We start from the raw sequence: 23507 nt of genomic DNA on the forward strand, positions 1-23507 counted from the left end.
AAGCCATCGCACATTAAGCGACGCCAAAAAGTGCGTGCATTCTAACGCGTACGTAAAAAGGTTGTCAAGGGTGTACAACTCAATTTGTATTTGAGCCTATTAATTGCTTAAAAAACAAACCAATCGGAATGCCGCCAACCAGTGACAAAAGAGTGAAGATTATTAACTTGAAGAAGGTGGAAATCATGAATACCCTTCAAGATTTCGAGGAGTTCGTGAAGGGGTTCGACGCCGACATTGATGCGTTGCAAATACCTGGCCGTTCAGAACAGCTGGAGGAACTCGTGAGTGAGTTCAACGCACTGCGTAAAGAGTTCAACGAAACAGTGGACGATGCGGATGCATTCGATGCGATGCAAAGGGATCGACGAGAATTCAACAAAAGGTATCACGAGATAAGAGCCTTTTTCTTAAAGGCTAATACGAAGTCAGGGCCTTCGTGTCTATTTAACAGCACACAGGCAAACACAACCTTCAGTGCAGGAACACAGCCGCATCTTCGCCTGCCAAAGGTTGATCTCCCGAGTTTCGACGGTGAGATAACAAAATGGTTGTGTTAAGGATCGATTTTCATCGATGGTGCATGATTCGACAGACATGCCAGAAGTGTTAAAAATGCAATATCTGCTCTCTGCACTAAAAGGTGATGTGGCTCGTCAATTTGAGCATGTTCAAATAACATCGGACAATTACAGTGTGACATGGGAAGCATTGTTGAAACGATTTGACAATACGAAGGTGTTAAAAAGGGAATATTTCAAAGCGTTCTTTTCATTGGAGAAAATGAGCAATGATTCCACGGAAGAATTAGCACGAGTCGTGAACGAAGCGTGTAGATTAGTCAGGGGATTAGAGCGGTTGAATGAACCTGTTCATACATGGGACACGCCATTATCAAACCTACTATTCTACAAATTGGACAAGAAAACTTTAATGGCGTGGGAACAGCATTCGGTGGATGATAAAACAGACGATTACAAGTGTTTAATATCGTTTCTTGAACAAAGAGTGAATATATTAAAGAGTTCGGCCCAGAATGTGACAAACAATATCCAAACCAATTCCGTCTCGGTGACCGGCAAACATGGAAAACGAGATGGCCGGTATGTTGCGTTACCTGTGCAACAAGCGAACATTATGAAACATGGCGTTGCGAAATGTCCTATGTGCAGTGAACAACATCATATACAAGTGTGTGAACAATTCGTGAAATTGTGTCCGATAAATCGCGAAGAAGTTGTGCGGAAATTTGGCTTGTGTTTCAATTGCCTGCGGAAGGGACACTCATCGCGTGATTGTAGGTCGTCTTTCGTGTGCCAGCAATGCAAACGAAAACATCACACAAAATTATGCAAAATGAATAAAACTTCAGAAACTGAAATAGCTTCGACATCTAAATTAGCGGCTATTGCTCAAGATACGGAGTCTAAGAAAACGGTGATCCTTTCAACAGCACAAGTGATTATTTTAGACGTAAACAATCGACCACATAAAGTGAGAGCGTTGCTCGATAACGGTTCGCAATTAAACTTTATTACGGAAAGCTTGGCACAGGCACTAAGATTGAGAAGAGCGAGATCAAACGAACAAATTGCTGGAGTTGGAGGAGTGGTAATGAAGGTAGCAGGGTCGGTTGTTGGTACGATCGAGTCGCTGGTCACAAAATACTCAGCATGTTTAGAGTTTTTGGTGTTGCCAAAAATTACGTCGGATCTCCCGTCTCAAACGATTAATGTGAATGGATGGAACATTCCTAAAGATGTTCAATTGGCGGACCCGAGTTTCTACGAACGAAATCCGATTGATATGTTGATCGGAGCTGAAACGTTTGTTGAGTTGATAAAGGCAAACCCGCTTAAGTTAAATCGTGGACTTCCAACATTGCTAGAGAGTGAACTGGGTTGGATAGTCAGTGGTGCATACAATCAACAAAATGGTAGACAATCCATGGCATGCACAGTGATTAGTCAAAACGATCAAGACGACATAAAGTCATTAATGCAAGCATTTTTCAACATTGAGGAAGTGCAGGAACAATGTTTATGGAGTGTTGAGGAAGAAGAGTGTGAAGAACATTACAAATCCACTACAACGCGTGAAACCGACGGAAGGTACAATGTGCGACTACCATTCAAGTCAGGGAAAGAATTGGGAGAATCCGCGGAGATAGCGACACGTAGATTAAAAGGACTTGAACGGAGGTTCGAGAGAGAGCCACAGATGAAAGAACAGTATCAGATGTTCATGAGCGAATACATTCGATTGGGGCACATGAGTGTCAAGGACAATGTGAACTCTAATGAAGGCTATTATATGCCGCATCACGCGGTTTTCAAGAAAGAGAGTAGCACGACAAAATGTCGCGTAGTGTTTGACGCGTCGTGCAAAACATCTAATGGTCGTTCTCTAAACGACATTCTAAAGGTAGGTCCTACAGTGCAACAGGACTCTACACACATCCTTTTAAGATGGCGACGTAAAGCCATAGCGGTAGTGGGCGACGTAGAGAAGATGTATCGCCAAGTAGTGATTCATAAAGATGATCGAAAGTTTCAACGTATCCTTTGGAGAGAACATTCAAACGAGCCTATTAAAACGTATGAACTTAACACCGTAACTTATGGAACCGCGTCTGCACCGTTCTTAGCGATACGTACGTTGAATCAAACGCTAGAAGATCATAAAGACAATTATCCGTTAGCAGCATCGCGAGTGAACGATTTCTATGTGGATGATTTCATTTCTGGCGCAGATACAGAAAATGAAGCGAGGCAACTGTGTGAAGAAACCAAAGCCGCTTTAGCTAAAGGTGGATTTCCATTGCGAAAATGGGGCTCAAATCGTCCACATATTCTTCCTAACGAGTTTGACAGTGTTCAACATACCATTGCGTTAAGCTCAAAGGAAGATTCGTTATCGACGCTAGGTCTTGTGTGGAATCCTCTCGCCGATACATTAAGCATAAAAATATCAGCATCGGAAAGTAATCAACCATGTACCAAACGAACGGTACTCCGTACGATCGCCAAAATCTATGATCCATTGGGGATCGTAGATACAGTGAAGGCTAAAGCGAAGCAATTTATGCAACGTGTATGGACATTAAAAGGGGTAAACGGAAACACAAGTGGTTGGGATGATGAAATTCCACAAAAAATGAAGCAAGAATGGGTAGAATTTGAGAGGCAATTGGTGCTTCTACAAGAAGTACAAATCCCGAGACATGTTTCAGTAGAAGGCGCAAAGGTTATTCAAATCCACGGATTTTGCGATGCGTCTGAAGGCGGTTATGGCGCGTGTGTGTACGTGAGAAGCTCAAATGAAATAAAAACAATCTCGCGTCTATATGTGTCCAAATCCAAGGTGACTCCATTAGCCACGAAACATTCGATAGCACGATTAGAGCTATGCGCAGCCCATTTACTGAGCAAACTATTAACTAAGATTCGGAAGGCTACAGGGGAGACTTTTCCGACATTCTGTTGGACGGACTCGAGCACCGTTATTCATTGGTTAAATTCTACACCTATTCGTTGGAAGACGTTCGTTGCCAACCGTGTATCACAAATACAAAAGGCAACTAAAGAGTGTGAATGGAGGCATGTGCCCGGAATTCAAAACCCAGCAGATGCAGTATCGCGAGGAAGAAATCCTGGTGAAGTTAGCGAAGATAAGCTATGGTGGCATGGGCCAGATTGGCTTATAAAGGACGAACAGTATTGGCCAAATACCTTAGAGTCAGACGATAGGCATGAAACGTCGAAAGAAGAAAAATGTGTGCCTTCGGTTTTGACAAGTGTAGTAGAGGAACCTAGTCTTATAAACAAACTGTGCGAAAGAGTAAGTTCATTTACAAAACTGAAAAGAGTGGTGGCGTATTGTTTTCGGTTCATAGAAACTTTAAAGGGAACCAAACATCGCGTAGCTTACTTAGAGGTGTGTGAACTAAGACGAGCCGAAATAACTGCAATCCGTTTAGTGCAAAGGGAAGTCTACGCTAAAGAACTGGAATGCTTAAAACGGGGACAGCTTGTGATGCGAACGTCGTCACTAAAATTCATCAATCCAATAGTGGGTGAAGATGAAGTGTTACGTGTGGGAGGCCGTTTGTCAAATGCTGACATACCGGACGAGCGAAGACATCCTGTGATCATCCCTGGAAGGCATAGGTTGGCAGAGTTGATTGCCGACAAGTATCACAAAATACTCCACCATGCCAGTTTGCAGCTGATGCTGAGCACAATTCAGCAGCGGTATTGGATCATGGGTGCGCGGAACGCAGTCAAACGCACAGTACACTCGTGTGTAAGGTGTACCAGATGCAGACCTTCTTTGGTGCGGCAGCCAATGGCCGATCTTCCGCAGCAACGTGTACGACAAGCGAGACCATTTTCAATTAGCGGTGTGGATTATGCTGGACCGATTTACACAAAGGGATCACATCGCCGTGCAGTGCCTACTAAGTGTTACATTGCAATATTCATTTGTTTTGTAACAAAAGCTGTACACATTGAACTAGTTTCTAATTTGTCCTCTTATGCATTTTTAGCCGCACTGCGTCGATTTGTCGCCAGACGAGGAAAGGTTGCGGAGTTGCATTCGGATAATGGTACCAATTTCAGAGGAGCGAATAACAACCTGCGTGATCTGTACAAGCTACTAAACTCCAAAGAACACCAAGAAGCGATAATCGGATGGTGCTCTGAGCAAGAAATTCGTTGGAAGTTTACACCACCGGCTGCGCCACACTTCGGAGGCCTTTGGGAGGCAGCGGTCAAATCAATGAAATTTCATTTGAAACGTGTGCTAGGTACAGGGCAACTAACATACGAAGATTTAACAACACTCTTAACCGAAATAGAAGCTTGCTTAAATTCGCGTCCAATAACAGCTATTACAGAAGATCCATACGATATGGAAGCGCTTACACCAGGGCATTTTCTCGTTGGAAATAGTTTACAAACGGTACCAGCAATAGATATATCAGAGATACCAACAAATAGGCTCAATCATTGGAGGATAGTTCAACGACATATGCAACATATTTGGCAACGGTGGCACCGTGAATACCTGCAAACTTTGCAAAAACGTGCAAAATGGAACAATAACCCATGTACAATTGTCCCTGGAAGATTAGTAGTATTACAAGAAGACAATGTGGCAGTATGCAAATGGCCGTTAGGAAGAATTACAGAAATACATCCAGGAAAGGACGGCGTAACGAGAGTAGTCACGGTGAAATGTTCAAACGGAAAGGAGATTCGTAGGCCAGTGCATAGAATAGCTCCTTTACCAATTGAAGAGAATTAATGATTGAAAACGAAATGAATTATTAGTAAACTAAGGCAGTTAATTAAAAACATTCGTTTTTGGTGACCGGAATGTTTGGCACCTAAAGGGTTGATTTGAATTAGTACAGGAATTACACACACTTTAGGAGTTCAGGAATTACACACATTTAGGATTTCAGGAATTATACATAAAGCTAGGACGTAGTATTAGTAATATGACTGTCAGAAGATGACGATAAAATAAAAAAAGGATTAGTAGCAATCTAAAGGTCGACTCAGCAACATCCCATTCCGTCACTTATCACAATCGCACATGAGCTATCGTTCAACGGGAAAGGGTTTCCGTTTGACATGCTGATGGGAAATTAATCAAGGAGGGAACGACATTGTAATATCTCCGTATAGTATTAATTAGTTAAATAAAGTTCGTCTGTACAGCGGTGTTCAGTAACAGATCGGATCAGGAATTTTGCTTTTCGCTTTGCGAGTGAACATCAATCGTTTATCATTCGATTGAACGAATTGAAACTATATCTACCCATTGGACATTGCGTGTTTTGTTGAACAAGTTCCAAGAATTTCTATCGCATTTGTAATGATTAGCTATTTGATATTTTTATGCAACTTAGTTTGGAATTTTATGTTTAAACTTGTTTAAAAATGTTCCCCTTTACCACACAGGAATTACGTCAGCATCTTCCTCGGCTTCGTTGCACCATGCCGGCAGTGGCACGTCAACGGCGTCATCGTCGTCCGGGTCCGCAGCAGCCCTGGTCGCCGGGGGACTCTCGTCACCGTCATCCTCACTGACGGGACCGGCGGAAAAGCCCTACTTTGACGATATCAACTCGCGCAATGTTACGACCGTCGTGGACGACACGGCAGTTTTGAAATGTCGCGTAAAGCACAAAGGCGATAGAACGGTAGGTCATTAAATAACGATATAAATTATATTTTCTCTCACACACACGCAGATAGTCCTTGTGGCATAATTGGTGCACGGGGTTCGCATCGGCACACAAACCGAGCCCGGGAAATCTGTTGTTCAAGGGGGTTCTCTGGACTGACGATCCATCGTTGTGCCAGCGTCGCTTGTTCATTCTAATGCATTCGCTGCTGGACATCCTTTTATGAACATCCTTCTGTCACATACCCGCATGATGGCTCGATGATGCCACAGACCCACTCGCGCCACCATTTAGTGTGCGTGTGTCACTGCATTAGCGGAAAAACGGTACCAGGATAGACCGTCATCGTCCATCAAGCGACCTCACAGTCAACGGTTTACGGCCGTATATCTTTTATTTGTGTGACCGAAACCGAACGCGGAACATGGGTTGTACATAAATATTTAACCCTCCAGCCTCATTTTCACCCACACGGCAGTGGCTGGCTGGCTGGCCTTTCCAGCGTGTGTGTGCTCGGGAAGCAACCAGTTTAGCAGGTCTCGATTGTTGTGGCGTGTTCCGTCATCGACAGCTTCTAACAGGCGACATCGGGAGCCACAAAGAATCAAGATAGCAGAAAAGACCCACGGAAAAGGCGTCACCGTCACACTGGCACTGGAGCGCTGGAAAGTGCGAAACGGCGTAATTCATTTCACTTCCATGAATAATGATTTGCATAATTAATTCCCCACCCCGTAAGGTCTCCCCGGCGCTGGGGGGATATGGGGATGCACTTCACACTTCAAGGAGAAAGTTCGTTTTTGTGGCTGCAACTGCTTCTTCTGGTGGTGCCGCTATTGCACTGCTGGTGGTTAGACCATATAATTACAGTCAGCCCTGTACGTGCAGGGATGACCGGAACTGGGGTGCATTTTCACCAATTTTCATTTGCTACCAGTGCGCTTATGCTGTTTGTTAGTTTTATCGTTTCAGTCTTTCCCACAATCGGGGGCGCGAATCCCATGCCACAGCTGCCGGCCATTCATCGGACTGGCCTCTGTTGTTCTCTCTATCTCTCCATCTCTCTCTCTCTCTCCATCTCTCGTACCTCACCCAAGTTTTGCAACTTGATAGATGGATTGATGGAAGTGTGGAACGTGATCCAGTCCTGGGTTTGTTGGTTTTGGGTGCAAAGTTTCGTTTTATAGCGCAGAACTGCTGCTACGTAACCATTGCCGAAAGGCAGCGCGAGAACTAAAACTTCTCCCTTCCGCTAATGCAAAACGATTCCTCTCGGACGGTAGAACCTTCCCGGGCGGTGGAAGAATTAAACGAGCACGTCGGCGCCATTATTTGCGGGAAATGGGCATTCCTTGGCCGTCGTCGTTACGAGTCAAATGGTGGCAACGCGTTTTTTCCATCATCCTGCACGGTTACCGGGTGGTAAAACGGTGATAGAACACACTAAAAGATGTGTTTTATTTTACTTTTTTTTCTTCCCACTTCCCACCATTTGCTAGATTTCGCAATCAATCCTCCGGAAATGTGTGCTGCCTACGGGGCAGAACGCTATGCATAAACGATTTTTGAGCTCATTTTCCTGTCAATTAGACGTCGTTAGCAAGACCGATGATCATGATGTCGGTCCGGTTTGGAGTGTACCAATTTGAGGCCCTCTGACGCGATTCAAGATCGCGTAAAAAGGGATCGAACATGTACCAACTTTCGATGCGCTAATGTATATTGCCCTTGCTGCGAATGTGGCACCAACATTCGATTTGCTTCAAAGTCGATTTCTGAATGCATCGCCTTCGGTACACTTACCGCTCCGCGTCGCCTGGCTGGAGCGAGGTCACTCGCTAATGGTGAGTAATCGAATTGGATGATTTTAAATTTCCACATCTGTCAATTAGGGGAATTCAACAGGGTGCCCACCTTCATTCATCCTCTATCCCAGCGGGGAGCGGGAGGTAAGGCGGGAATTTGCCTGTGGAGTGAAAATTAAATTTCCCTCAATTTTGTAGCACGCCTGCCCCCGAACACAGCCCACTCAGCGCACACTCGGAACTGGTGTAACATTTGCCAACAAACAGAATTACCGCATTTCAGCTATGCTTCTTGCAGCCGACCGAACGTTCGTTTCAACGATTCGGCCCATTCTCTAAAACCCCATGCTGAGTGGGTAATTCGGCCAACAACTGGTGTAGAGTGGAGTGTTAGTTTTTTTTATTTTGGATACCATACCGTAAACCAAGCGCCTTTTTCGGTGGCCGGAAGCTTGTCAGTTCGTTATCGTCGACCGAAAACGTGGTAAACGGTTTCCCTTTCCTACTTCCAACCGGCCACAACCTTCAGTGCAGTGGACTAAAAAGATCGGGTATATTATTTAGGATCATCGTTATCATCAGGCTCATCATCATCATCATCGCCGCCGCCGTCGTCATCTGTCGGAAGTGGTTGGACAGTTCAGTTGGCGATGAATTTCAAAGAACTGGAGCATAATTCGTCCGACGCTTCATGCCAAGATCGACTGCTCAAGTGGCGAACGACGCAGCAATAATGCTCGCCGATCTAAAGCCAATGAAGATAAGGAATGCTACTCCTAAAAAGGCTCCCGTCCCGGAGAATGGTATGACCGTGTACCGAGATAATGTTCCGCAACCACGGCCGTAGTAATTAGGCCGACACGGGTCGACCTGCACATAGCGGCCAGAGTGGGAGTTTGATAAAAAAAACACCTCCCAACCACTGTACAGACATGGGGTGGAAAAGTTTTCTCGGCCCAAGGTTCCCTTCACCCAAACCTTCTTACCCAGCACTGTTGGAAGCCTTCAAATACAATTATGTCCGGTTTTGATTGATGACTTGCCGACAAACTTTACTCCACGTTTTTTTACTCTCTCTCTTGTTGCCATCCCTAGACGCAACGGCCGACGAACGACACCGTTCGGCAAGGATTAAACGGACATGATAACGATGCCAAGCATGGCGAAGGCAATGCACGTCGCATTGCGTCGCACCGATTCCGCAACCGAACGTGGTTCATTATTATGTCGACCAAAAACCGGAACGAAGCAGAGAAAAACGAGCCTCAAATCTGTGAGGTTAAGAGTTTGATAAATTTTACCCAACTTCCTACAGCCTGCCAACCAGCGCCACGGTGGTACGGATTGGAAGTTTTTCATTGCATTTTCATCATTCGAAGCTGAGAAACTGTTAACGTATTCCATTTCTTATACGCCAGTGTGTGTCTCCGATTCCAACAGATTTTATCAACGCCCTCGGTGGGACGACTCCGTTTTCCGCTTAGCCATCATATTGATAGGCTTGGGAGTGAAAAGTTCCAATTTGAGTTGAAAATGAGCTTGAAAAATTATAATTTTTTTATGCATTTCCATCAATTGTGAGCTGCCTAATCCAAACGCAGAGGAGGCTTTTGTCACCACGAGCGTTGGTTTTATCGTAAAATATTCATCAATTCGACTTCTACCTGAGAGGGATTTCGCAGCAGCGGGACTGACTCGGGTCCAGGAGGGTCCAAGAGGTCTAATGAAAAGAATAAATTCCGGACCAAAAAGCATTGAATCACGGTGGCTTGTGATGAATAAAACATCGCAAGGTAACATCGCAAGGATCCATATTCACTGGTGAACTTATGCCCAAGTAGCAATATCAAGTTGACACCTGGAAGAGTCTCGTAAGCTGGAGAAATGAGACGAATGAATAAAAATTATCATCTCCTGCCGGTGGCAATCGTAACGGTACGCTGCTGGAGGTGAGAAAAAACGACAGCTGATACTGCACGGTAGAACTTTCCTTGACTCGGGGGGGTGTCAATTTCATCTTGCAAGAGTTGTGGAAATGCAGAAACTATCATCTCCATGCTAATATTATCCTTTTTGGATGACGGAATAGTTTCACCAATCAGCACTACTGGGGCAAGTTTTTCACCCTCTGCCCATGCCCTGCAGTGTGGCGTTTATTACGCAGGAAGCATTTTTGTCCCAGCAGCTGACTCTGCTCACATGGACAATGATGGAGTTCTATGCTTTCTTCTTCGTACAGTTGTCACATTACTCAAGTGCTCAACTGCAATGATTGATGAGTTTTATCTGCTTCAATCGACGGGGAAAACAATTTGCTTCAAATCGATTTAGCTCGAATCGATTGGGCCCTGGAATCGTTCGTTCATTTGGAGCAGTTCGTCCATATGGGGCTTGCATTGCGCATGTGAGTGTTTCGCTAATGGGCGTGTGTTGAGGTTAAAGCCAGTTCAAATCCTACCATCTCCATCTTATGGCTGGTATGTGCTGTTTCGATGGAGCTGAAATGAACGATTTAGGCGTATTTGAACCCATTCGTAAGAGGGAGTTCATGTTTTTTGAGTCACTTAAGTGACTCCTCCCTGTGTTGGCTCTCCCAAACTGTGTTGGCTTCTGTTGACGATGTTGATGATGCTTCCTAATTCTTTGAATTCTACGTCCATATCATCCACACTGGTAGGCGTTTTTTGCCCGTTCCCGGCGGTACGAATCCTCTTGTGAGATTATGTTAATGCTTGCTAAACGAGCATATAACCCCAATCCTAGTCCACACCGGTGGACCACTCTCCTCCAATAACCGAGCTTAGGATCCATTTGCTTCGTATGCTTATGTACGAATCTCGACTCTGCCCTTAATAGGCCCTTGGCAAATCCAAAAACAAAAATAATGACGTCTTTGATGATGATAATACTGCGACCGTACGAGGCAATGCGGGAAATGTAGCTTTCAAAATCCACCAAAAAAAAAGCTCCCCACCGTCTCCAACGAAAGACTCTCGCTCACGCTTATTTAAGGACCGTTTGAAAAATCAACGAGCGCTAAACTTTCGCTCGTCATTGTCTCACCGCACAAAGCAAAACAACAAACATTACTGCTCCTGAGGTCCCCGAACGTTGTCACGAGTCTACCAGTAAACGGTCAATTAGCCGACGTCGGCGATGGCCAGCGAAAGTTTACCTCAACTTCCCGAAAAGCGGCAAAACCCTGGGAATTAATTAGCATCGGCGTATTGGTTGTTTTTCTTGGAAACCACGATAATGTGGCCACTTTTTCACCGGCACTAAACCCGTCTACAGGTTTCTTCCCTTTTGCAAGATGGTCCGTAATTGGCTATCCCAAGCTTAATTTAATCAGCCAAACGGCCAGACCGAAGAGTCTCCATCGTTGTGTCTGTTTTGTTCCTTCCCCCCCCTACCCGAACACGTCATGTTGTTTTAGTGGACAGATTACTGTTTGGTAATCATTTACTGAGTAAACAATGGCAAACAAACCCCAACCCCGAAAGTTTTTCGACGAGAAATCTTGTCGAAAGAATAGGGTTATAGACACACTCGCTGCCTTCAGGGACAATCTCTTTCTCACTGACTGGTGCGAAGTTTTCCTTCCCTGGATGGGATTAAACCGAACCAGTAGGACGAAGGGAGCGGTTGGGTGGAATGGGGCTAAAAACAGGGAACACGGACCACCCTAACCTATCTGACTCCCATTCCCAATGGTTTTGTGAATTTGCTCAAGTAATCAACATTCCGAACGCCGTGACCGAATCGTCGAGATGGAAAACCCTTGTCTTGCCTTTTTCTTCGTGCGAGTCGACACAGCTTCGTCTGCACAGGCAAATAGCGTTCCAATTTTTTTTCTCCGACCTTTACCCACACCCGTACGTACCTTCCATGCATGGAATACGTGGATATCCATGTTTACCGGACCGATAAACAGACGAATCCAGAGACTCAGCTCATCCCAACCGGGATGTTGATCGCCCGATGCTTTCGCACATGTTGGGCCCCAGATTGAACCTTCACCGGCTCGTCACCGGATCGACACCATGTCTGCAATGGACATGAGTCTCGTGCGACACGCACCCCGGGTGGAACGAGGAGCGCAAACATAATTGAAAATGGAAATTTATTTTACACGTTCCGATAAGACCAGCAAAAGGGGCAGGAATTCTTCATCGTTTGTTCCCGGCTAGGCCCTAATCCGGACACGAGCCTGGCCTTAAGGATCATCATTCCTCGACACTGCAACTGAAGCGAAGAGTATGCCGAAAAATCCACTGTAACACGGATAATCGTCGACGGCAGTGGAAAGGTACTATTACGAAGGTCGAGAATGGAGTCTTAAGTGGATCCTGAAAGGATACTAATCCGCACCATTCACCGCGAAGAACGGACCCTTCTTTCTGGGGCCGAGGCCTACCAAAATTTACGCACATCTCGGTAACGAATCGCTGACATGGTGAAGTCGCTTTTACGAACATGGACCATCGACCGAGCGTCGAGAGCCGAATGGTCGTTCTAAAAAAAGAACTGAGCTTCCCGGTGAGGCAACACTGGCCATGGCTCGAAACTCGAAACAGTCGGTAACGAGCGGTGAAATTGATTGAAATCAATCACCCGAGGGAATTCTCGAGCGTCAAGTGCGCGCTACATCATCGAAAGGCACGAAACCTCCGGGACGGATCTGTTCTGCCGGATTCCGGATGCTACGGGAAAGGGGTGTCAGAGGGTTTCGAAGGGTATGGCAGGGGAGGTTGGGGAAGGTTTCGAAGGGAAATTTATGTCGAGGTTTGATTACGAGGAGGGGCACAATAAAAACGATGATTTGATGAGAACACAGAGAACCGGGTAGGGGTTTGCTTGGCGCTACGCGTTGTGTGTAAAGGTGGCTCCAGGCATCCATGGTTCTACCCGTCTTTCCGTTCCATCCGGATATCCTCCTATGGTATGGTTCGTTTCGACGACTCGTCCTGCCGCATATTTCGCGCATTTTGAGCCTCGCCCTAGCAAATACAACACACGCAACGCAACGCACACACCCGGATAGTGAGTTTCCGACGAGAGGTTTGTTATCTTCATCCACCGTCGGTATTTGATTACGAATCAAAATATTGATACAAGGTATGTCTTGCCGTGCACAAAAGGGAGTGGCGCTGGTACACGGAAATTTCCGTCCTTTCGGTTTCATCGTGGCATGAATGCCAGGAGGTTTTTTTGTTTTGGTTTTTTTGGTTAGGTTCTGTCAGCTCTAAACGAATTCTAAGCCATGATGGATGGATTAACATATTTCCTGACGTTGCTCAAGACTTCGATTATGATGCAGTGGTAAATAGTAATGTAACTGCTTGTAATCCGCTGCGCTGCTTTGGAAAACTTTTCCATTCAACCACTAGCGATCACTCGCAGAGTGAAAATAGGAAAGTTTTTTACATCTCCATGCTTCAATTTCTGCCCGCCGCGTACCCGCAGGTCCGAGGGAAAATAGAATGAAGTGAAAAGCTAGTCACTAGATTGGTTGGAATTGATGAGACCATACCGCCACCACGAGCATCGCACTAAAACAAAATACCTTCTTTTACGACCACAAAGCGTAAAAAAAATCCCCCCATACAAACGAACTCCCTGGCAAGGGCATAGTTGGTGCGGTAAAGTTTGAAAGAGGATTAAATTTATCGGATGTTAATGCAGAACGAATTACGCTGACTCCGAAACTGTTCGACCACAAAGCCCTTACTGCTTTCGGTCGCATTCGGTTAAAATGGCACAGGCGGGAGAATACCAGTAGTTGGCTGAATCGGCATCCGGTGCAAAAGTTTAGCCATTCTCTAGCTCGCCCGACCGGTGAACGTTAAAATCGATCGGACTGACGAGATCGTTTAATTGAAAAAAGGCGTCGATGGCAACACGATGCGAAAAGGCGATTCGTTACGATTGAAAAGTTTCCCAATTGCTACCACCGTACCTCGACTCGACTCCCCGGTGGGGTACACCATTGGCCACAAAGTTTAGCACTGTTTTCTCGAGCTGCTTGTCGTTCCTTTCCTGTGAGCGAACGAGGAAATGAAACGAATCGAGAAACGAATTATCCATTGGGACTTAGCGTTTTACGAGCGAATAGCGCTTTCCCCAAACTGGCCACTGGGCGTAATCCTGGCGAGCCACTTTCCAGCTTGAGTACCCGCAACCTGGGTTAGTGGCGAATGGCATCGGCGATGGATTAAAACTCTTCCCTTACGCTGGGGAACGAAATATTCCGGAGGGTTGTGTTGAAAACAATCAACAACACTCTCAATTCACACAAAAAAGCTTTCCAAATGAAAGAACGACGTCATCGTGTGGTCGGTGTCCACTACTATTTCTGCCCGAGGGTCTCTAGCGGTAGTGAAACATGGCTAGAAGGAAAGCGTTCGGTGAAATTCGAGCGCTACCCAATCAAAAAGAAACTGCCCGCCCGAAACTTCCATCGCAGTTCATTTATTCTATTATCAACAGCCCATTATCGGATTGCCACGACCGGAAACTCAGCTTCCCAAAAAACCTACCCAACTGGGATTCGGGAAGAAAGCAACAGAGCAAAGTGGTCCACCATGCAGGACTCCTAAGGTGGATGCCGAAGGAGGTGTTGATTGTTGTTCTTATCAAGGGCACAGGACCGTAAATCTTGACAGAGAATAAATAACTCGTTAAAAAATTGGTCAACTTTTGGCACCCACAAAAGAAAGGACACCAAGAAATGGTCCCCATCGTCTAATGAAACGGGTCGGAAGTGGATGCTGATGCTAGTGCCGAGGAACTCCACAAACACTCGTCGTTATCATCGAATGCCATTTGTTATTTGTGTTAATTAAATTAATAATAATGACTTGCTGGCTATCTCAAACGGCTCTAGACGTTTTATTACAACTCCATTACGAGTGTCCTTTACGGGACTTCACGAACACGAGCTCATTATCACGGACCGCAGCTAAACAACGGGGTACGGACTCATATGCATAAATACACAATTTCCAGAATTCGACACATTTCCCAAGAGGATTTTCTTTGAGAGTAGGAACCCCAATACCAAAAGCTGCCGCAATTAAAATCTCACTCAGACAAGCATCCATATCCGGGAGTGGCGAACGAATAGAAAGACAAGTTTAGGTTTGCCCTAGACTTAAGCTTCCAGCCGGGAGATAACTAAATTTGTGGCCAATAAAACAATTTCTGCTGTCGATGAATTTTAGCCGAATCACAGCCAGGACAGATATGTGTTATCATATAACGATGGCGCCCAACATACGCACACACCCATGATAGCCTCGAGGAAGTTGTCGTGGTACTCGTAACTACAGCAATATCCTAAAGTTTGACTAAAGGGAACTACGAGACATAGCTCTGATATCCGAGTTTACCTCTTTTTTTTACGTTATATTAAGCTTAAACTAAACTTAAATAATATCAAACGTCTTTATGAGGTAATGGACATGAGCTACCACCATGAGAATTCGATTCTTAAGCAAACCCAAGTGGGTTATTTGACACAATATTGCTGAATGTGTGCCTCAATAATGGTTGTGTTTTATCATTTTACATATGCTAATTACTTTCTTTTTAAATTGAGTTTCTTCCCTAACCACAAGCAGCTGTAACATTATCTCGCCTTATGTTCGAAAGTTCCCGATTTTACTGGTTTCGATTTTACCACTCATTATTTCTACTACCTGCTAAAAACATTCACTCCCTAAGCTCCCAATCCAAGCAAAACTCGTACCAGGGAGCAAAAACACGCGAACCCCTACCTTCGGGGCGTACTTTTTCGCAATTTGCATTTACCGGAGAACGACGTGACAAAATGACATTTACAATATTCAAACTGAGCTTATCTGTTCTTAAAGTGTTGTAATGCAGCACCTACGCTCTGTTTCATTTCTTACCACTCCTTTAGTGGTTCTTACCTTCCGCAAACAACGACAAATCGAACATTGAATCGTTCGCTCTAAAACAATCATCCACACACACACACACATGTGAACCAAACACACACATGTTAGAAAATTGGACTCGAACTACCAGTTCTTCGTTCCAAGGCGGGTGCCAAGCTTTTGTCCTCCAAAAACCCACCCAGAAGCCCTCTGTCGGCAGGTGTACTAAATTGCGTTAAATCTGGTACTTAAAAGAAGATTACACATGCCCTGGTACACGAGCAAAAACATCGGTTCCCGTGCATGTAAGCACACGGCTCCTTCCCCGCCGTTGGAGTCTCCCCCAACGGTGGACGATCACGTGGATCCTGGCCCGCAGGAATCTATCTTCACCGGCACGAGCATGTTGGGCGCTCGGAAGGGTAATTATCGAGTCAGTGACAGTGCGCTTCACGTATCTGCCATAAGCTTCCCGCTCGACATATGCTAAAGATGGAGGCTCATTCCTGGCCGTAGCCGTCAGGCGTAGCCGCGAGGCCACCATCGCGCGTTTGTAGCGGGATTTTCTTATTTTTCCTCAAGGATGCTACGCTACTGTACTGAGGCTGGCTTTTATGAAAACGTGTCTAATTTAAAATTGATTACGGCGCGAAGATCTGCCCGTTCGGGTGCTACTGGGTTCGAAGATAAGAGACGCAGGCACGGTAGCAGGCGGTTTTGCCGGTACCGTTAATATGATTAGATTTGACTTGCTTCATTATTCAAAATATTCGCCATCCGAAGGAACCATTTCCCTTTTCAAATGCACATTCACGAAACCGCTTTCCACTTCTTTATGATGTCAGTGGAAAGCCTGTCCAAACGTGAGGCACCAGAATCGTGCAACCCTACAACGCTCGCAAAAACGTGAGCGAGCAAACGGCATCCTTCGAGTGTCTCATTACGGGCAACGTTTTATCGTTATCGGTGTAATTTGTTATTGCAAACGATACTAGCATTGGATGGCAAGTGGGGGAGTAGTGGCGCAGGCGGGATAAGAAAAGAAGTAACGAAGACACGGTGTCACTCAAGAATCGGCCTCGAGCCACGGTCCCTTACGTCATACATGTCATCCCGGAATGAAGAAAAGCGGAAAGCGTGCGAGCGGATGTTGGTGAGGCGATAATCACATCACCAGGTCCCATGCGAACTTCACTCTTCAAATTTAATTACGAATGTCAGCCATGTCACCCTTGCCATCTTATCCGCTTATCGTTTATGTCCCTGTGTTTGTGTGTGCTGTCTGCTGTCCTTCGAAACAGTGCCGCTTTTGAACAAAATAAATTAGAGCTCACAATGTTTTCTCAAATGTGACCAATTGTTGCGCTTTTCAAGTTCGAGTGAACCAAGTTCGGATGTTTGAATTTTCACCGAGCTGGTGACTTGTGCCCAGCATACCTCATTCTCAAGGTCGGTCAGGATGGAACTAAACAGCTCAGTCCAATGCACGAGCGAACGTACGAACGGGTGAACGAGGTCAAAAAGATCCATTACCAATTTCGTTTGGGGCAAATTCGAATCTCTTCTAATTACACGCTTCGGTGGAGGAGGCTGTGTTCCAAGGATTTCCTGTCCAGTAAGTGTCGTTCGTTTCGCATCGGAATGGTAGTGCCGGAATGGGATGGAAAATTTCCAAATTTGTACGGTAGGATTTGGTGTGTCTCAGAACGAGCCACATCTGTTACCCCGGTATGCATATTTGTCCAAGCTCGATTTCCTTTTGCTGCTGTCGCTTCGTATAAAGCCACTGGTTCCAGAATGAGGTGCACTGTCAAGCGTAAGCAAGATCTTAATTAGATTCATCCGTTACTCCGATGCAGATGGAATAGCGTCATGGGAGATTGTTGATTTTTGTGGCCCTTTTTTTTGCTGTTGTTTGGATTTGTTCCCTTCAAATCGAACGATTCTACGAAATAGGTAGCACCAGTCACGGGGGGGGGGGCAAAGTTCTAGCATTAAAGCCTCTCGCCGCCATTAGAAAACCGATCCATGTTCCATGATATCCGCTCGTCACAATGGTCACAATGACGTGCCAATCGATTAACGACTTGCTAATGACCACCGAGCTTGCTATCATCGTTTGTGTTTGATCGAACGTGTGATGGTCATTAGACGAGGCCGGTGCTAATCTCGATACAAGGCTTGGCAGCAACCTTGGCAAAATGGTCGTTTCACTCGATGAATGGTTTGATCCGATCTAGTTGACCTAGTTCCTAGTCGGTGCCGGTGTGAAGCATCAGAAGAAACAACTTAAGCTGAGAAATGATCCAGCTGCACGAAATGACCTTGTTTTGTGAGGCACTCGTACTTTCGAATCGCTTTCCACAAAAACTCCTTCACAGCAGCAAGTGAAATTTTGCACATATCTTTTAATTTTTCATCCATAGTTTTTATTTCTATCGTTCGTTTTTAAAAAGCATCGAATAAATACCGAATGTTCAAAGCCAACGGCCATCGCTGCAAATCTTGTCTCAATTTACGACCTTGTTTCAATATTTATTGTTTCGCTGTTTCGCGTGACCTTTCTTCTATGGTCTGTGGCTGGTGTAACGTGAGAAGCAGTACGGTTCCTTTCGGGTAAGCTTTGTCCTCTGGAATCAACTGAAGGACTCTCGCAACCCGAACAAACCAACTAACTGGTTGGCCAATTTTTCGCTTCCACAATTACGGTGATACCTAAAACCATTGGAAGTTAAAATTTTCGTGCCACACGAAACTTCACCAAAAAGGCCATCAGAGGATGGAGTTTTCCAGACCAGGGCAGTGGAAACGATTCGAAATAAAACCCCCCCGCCCCCAAAAAAAGGAATGAAACTGTGCTCGCAGGCAAAAGACATCCTAAGAAACCAACGATGCGAACGCAAAATACGTTAATCCATGTCTGAACCATAAATCACACGCTTTTTCGTGGAACGTTTTTACGATTCATTTTTGCAACTTTTTTGTGCTGGATTTTGTTTTCTATTTTCTTGACGGGTTCCCATTCCCCTTTTTTGCTTTCCTACAGCGCCGGAATGTTTTGGTTTTACTAGTGAAGAAATGTTTGTCACCGTTTGCTCGTCTTCGGTCGACATCGAAGCTATTGCTTCACAATAGTGGGAGAGATGTGAAGTTTCAAACCCCAGCAACCCAGCTGGAATGGATGAACAGACAAAACTGACCACTCACTAAAGCGCTTCATGCTGGTGAACCGTTTGGCCAAAGTCTAATAAAATAAATTTCTATTACGTTTATGATGCTTTTTTTCGTTCGTTCGTCGCTTGGTGTTGTGTGCACGTTTGCTACTTCCGTTTGATGTCCGGTGAACTTCCAATCGTTGACCACCAACGACGTTCGACGGTCGTTTGCAGAAAGACATTAGACGAGTCTTTCTGCTAGAAGCGAAGTCCCCCGGTGGGGTCTGTTTTATTCCAGTTTCTTTCGTTTTTTTTTTGTTTTCAATTAGCTTCCAATTACGGGTGCTGGTAATACTGTTTATAAAAGCTTCTGTTGTCCATTAGGTTGAGTTGAATTTAATCGAGCTGGATCAGGTTAAGTTGCTGCTAACTTTATCCAATCGGTAGCACGGACGAGTAGTTCGAAGTTGCGGAGTTAATTAGTGCGCCCCCAATTGAAAAATGGCTTATTTCACATCGTTCATTAACATTTTGGAAAATTTTCTTCCGATAGTTCACATCACTTCACGCTGAAAAAACGGAGCATAAGCCGAATCGGCTCCCGGCGACACCTTGAATTCCCGCACGATACATCGTATCGGTACGACGATGGGACGTGTTAACCGTTCTGGGACGCTTGGGTTGGTGGGACACGTGGGAAAACGTAGTTTGTAAACTTTTACTTTTACTTTTACTTTTGGTGAAAACATGAAAAGTTCAATTTACCATTGCTCACATTACACCCGTCCCGTACGGGAAAACTCTCCGGCAAACCATTAGACCGCATAGTTTAAATTCCTCCCCAAAAAAGGTTGCTCCAGTGGCGTTTTGTAACACTCCGGCCCTGAGCAGCCTGGCAAACCTGGAATAAAGCTGCAAAACATGACTCAACTCTATGGCTCTACTGTGCGCTGAAGTAAAGAGCACCACTTGTTCCGGGAGGCACCAAAACCCTCCCCAGAGGTGTTGTCGGTAGAGAGAAAAACTCTTTACTCTTTACCACTTCTGGCTTCATGGGCAAATGCAAGCAATTTCACCACTGTTTAATTACGAAACATTCCATGGTGCAAGCAATGTACTACTGTTTCAAGTCGATTCAAGACCATCTGGATGCTGCACTGTAATTTGCAACATTCGGCCGGCAAACGATTTTGCTAACAATTTCTCCTTGCCATTTGATGGTAAACTGGGAAAATGCGGGCACTGGGAAACTGAAGGGATAACTGTAACAATAAATGAACTATAATGGGACCACGATGTCGATGGGAACAAACACAACGGAAGCAATAGACAGCCACAAACGAATGCTGGAATGAATGGTATTGAACTATTTTTTCCTTCAATGTTTTTCTGTCCATAAGGAAGGGAACTTCACAAGAGCAAATGTTTCTTCACCATTCTTTGTGCTGAAGATATTTTTTTCTTCTGCTGATTGTGATTTTAAAAGCTTCGATTTGTTTTCTATTAAACATGATTTATAGTGCAATTTCCTTAGCAAAACGTGTTAAAATCTCTTACAACTCTCCATTGACACGGATATAAATGTACATGCAATACCCGGGAAATGGGTGTGTGCTTAAATTAGGCTTACATTTACTATCGGGGTTGTGCGTGGCTAAAGCAAAAGAAGGAGAAGAAAGGAAAAAAACTCCATCATATTATCTTTAACGATCAATCGAAACAAACTGCCAAACAATATAACGCCTCGCAACCCGGAAGCTCGTTCCGGAATGGGGATAAAACTGGCTGAAAAATTGTAATGTGTCAGCTATATTAAGGCGTTCCTTGCTGTAAGTGGAATAAAGGCACATTTACACCATTCCCTGCCATTTCTCTATCGCTTGTGATAAAAAAAGAGACCATCCTATACACCCTGCTAATGAACCTTCGAATGGTGCCGGTGATCGGTGGACAAATCGAAACTCATGCTGTGTGTATTTGGGGGTGAAATTTTTGGTCAACCCATCATTGAGGGAGGTGCAAAACCCTGAGGGAGCAGCCGAGTGGAGGTTAGCGACTCCCGTGCCGGTTGCTGACAGGTCGGTTTGTGGCTTGCCAGCTCGATCCAGGGTTACAGGCTTGGGTTCTCAATGTAACCAGAAAATATATATATATACGGGGGAAAAAAAGTACAAACCGGAAGCTGTCAAGAAAGTAATATTGGGGTTCACTTTGTAACGACCGCAATTTGTCGCTGACCTTCCACCACTGACGTTCGCACCAGGGTTCGGGGATGTAATCGCTTCATTTTTATTGCGGAATTTCGATATGTGCAAGCGCGCGATGTGAAGCCCCGGGTATGGTGTCCAACAACCAAAAAAAAAAACACGAGAAAAACCGTGACGGAAAATCCACAAGGGTAAATAAAAAAAACACACATTTCCAGCGTGACCAAAATGTCACCCGGGTCGGGTGCCGAGGAGGTCGGAAAATCGGGATCGGGTGGATTTGTGGTGGACGAATTTCCATCGATCTGCCAACACGTGTCCCATTCGAATTTCCCATTTTGGTCCGACAGTGAAAAATTGCTTAATAAGTGTTGTGCTATCCACCTTTTTGCCATCGCCAGTTCTTGTGTTCATGCTTCATTTGCAAAAATATTTTCGTTCCATTTTACGCTTCATTTTCTGTACAGGCGAGTCCAACTCAATGGAATGCAAATATTCTTCCACCGTTTCATAAAAGCTTGCCCCAGCAGTGTGGTGAATATTTCCTTCCAATATTGGTGTTTTAGCGCCAACAAAAAAATCATTTTCCTGGAGAAAAACCACATTCACACCATCACACCTGCTTGCTGACTGGTAGTGCAAGGATCCAAGGGTGCTTGAGAAGGTGATAACGACACTAACAGACCCTAGCGGAGGTACGCCATATCGGTCAGTGACCGCAACGGTTGCGTTTTTAGTAACACGACACCCCATCGGGGACAAAGTGCTCAATACACACAGGTGTGTCAGGTGGTGTGCATCAGCTCGTGTTCTACACACCAAAAAAAATCCCCCCCGAACAACCGGATCGGATTGCTTGCAATCCTCTTCGTGACGGTAGAAGGTAATTTAAATTTATGAAAATGGAAACTGGACGACGTAAAAGATAACCTTCCACCTAGGGGAGGCATGCAAATAAAAATGCATCGCGGTAAATGGCCAAACGAGCGCATCGACGTCCAGCTCAGGACTATTGCGTGTTCAGGTTCTACGCTCTGTGCAAAGCAGTCCGGTGACCGTTTTCTATCACCAATGCCATGAAGTTGGACTCCGAAAAAATCATCTTCAATTTCTAACAAAGACACGCAACGGCTTATGGTGGTTATCAGTGCGGATATTTGCATCATCCAAAACAACATCGGAACAGCATTCCAGCGGTCGTACGACCACTCGCTCCATTCGTTTTATCTCGCGTTTTTCCACCCATTACACTCCAAGCACGTGGACACTTGTGGGCTTTTGTGCATGCGGTGGGATTTGTCGTTACGATACGGGAGCTTTAGCTCCCAAAACAAGCTGTTCCGTGCTCCTAAGGCACGAAGACAACTATGTCCGCTAGTAGATGAGGTGGCGTTTTTTTTCGGATTATTTCCCCTTTTAGGGAACTCTGGTACTGAAAGTGAACTGAACCGGTAAATTGGAACGTCCGAGTGTATGTATGGGCGTGTGCGTTCCACCGATCGTCGAAAGGGAAATTCAGTGCACTGCATTGCGATGTTTTCTCGGATTGTTAAAGAGTTGTAGCGTGAAAGAAGATAAAGAGTCGGCAAACGAAATTTGTTTTTCCTTTTTTTCCCCCAACAACTTCAAACACAACAAACAAACTACTACAAACGTTCCTGTTTAATTGTGTCGTAAACGGGGAAAAAAAGCGTTGCTTCGCTTCTCGATGAACATTGATGTAGTTGGTGGTCGTTATAAATATCGTAAAATTGGGCCCCCGGCTGAAATGGATCCGTTGCAAAACTTTTCAACACCCAAAATCAACATCATCATCATTTCCCAAACCCGCCGCCGCGCTTAATTTCATCGCCAGCTAATCATTCATCTTTAAATACTAACATTGACGCCTACAAGAAACGCTCCGTTCGCATGCCGGCCACAGTTTTGGTGAGCCAGTTCGGTTGCTGCATTGCTTTTAATGCGTAAGAACAATATTTTGCTTCCGCCAACCGCCACCTTTCGCGTCAACTTTCGCGTGCGCGCGTTCCCTAGCGTGAAAAGCGTTGGCCGTAAAGGATGGAGTCTTAATTACTTAGCGTAATTCCATTTACACTGTGGAAGCGTTTCCCGGGTTTTCCCGATGCAGTCAGCAGAAAGTCAGCAAAAGAATCATCATTTCAACCCGCGCTAAGCTCGGCCATAAAGTACACTAAGTGTATTTGTTTTCGTTTTGCCACGGCGACCGGGAAGCGCTTTTT

General features: G+C 45.1%; 2 protein-coding genes and 1 long non-coding RNA gene across 15 annotated transcripts in view; 2 read left to right on the forward strand and 1 right to left on the reverse strand.

Moving 5' to 3' along the window:
- The window catches only part of LOC125760711 (uncharacterized), a 139904-nt gene that overhangs the window by 82273 nt on the left and 34124 nt on the right, over window positions 1-23507 (forward strand). For all 13 annotated transcript variants that reach the window (XM_049421105.1, XM_049421106.1, XM_049421099.1 and 10 more), the window contains exon 5: window positions 5973-6214. In XM_049421105.1, the coding sequence (XP_049277062.1) occupies window positions 5973-6214 (242 nt within the window). The remainder of the gene's footprint in view (window positions 1-5972; window positions 6215-23507) is intronic.
- LOC125760725 (uncharacterized) overlaps window positions 1-23507 on the reverse strand; it is a 107827-nt gene that overhangs the window by 48810 nt on the left and 35510 nt on the right. The gene's annotated exons all lie outside the window — the stretch shown is intronic.
- Window positions 574-5617, forward strand: LOC125760709 (uncharacterized). Its single transcript, XM_049421095.1, has 2 exons — window positions 574-1191; window positions 3937-5617. The coding sequence occupies exons 1-2, from the start codon at window positions 577-579 to the stop codon at window positions 5308-5310; spliced, it is 1989 nt and encodes a 662-aa protein (XP_049277052.1). The 5' UTR covers window positions 574-576; the 3' UTR covers window positions 5311-5617.

Source organism: Anopheles funestus, chromosome 2RL (assembly GCF_943734845.2).
Source record: "Anopheles funestus chromosome 2RL, idAnoFuneDA-416_04, whole genome shotgun sequence".
NCBI classification, from domain to species: domain Eukaryota; kingdom Metazoa; phylum Arthropoda; class Insecta; order Diptera; family Culicidae; genus Anopheles; species Anopheles funestus.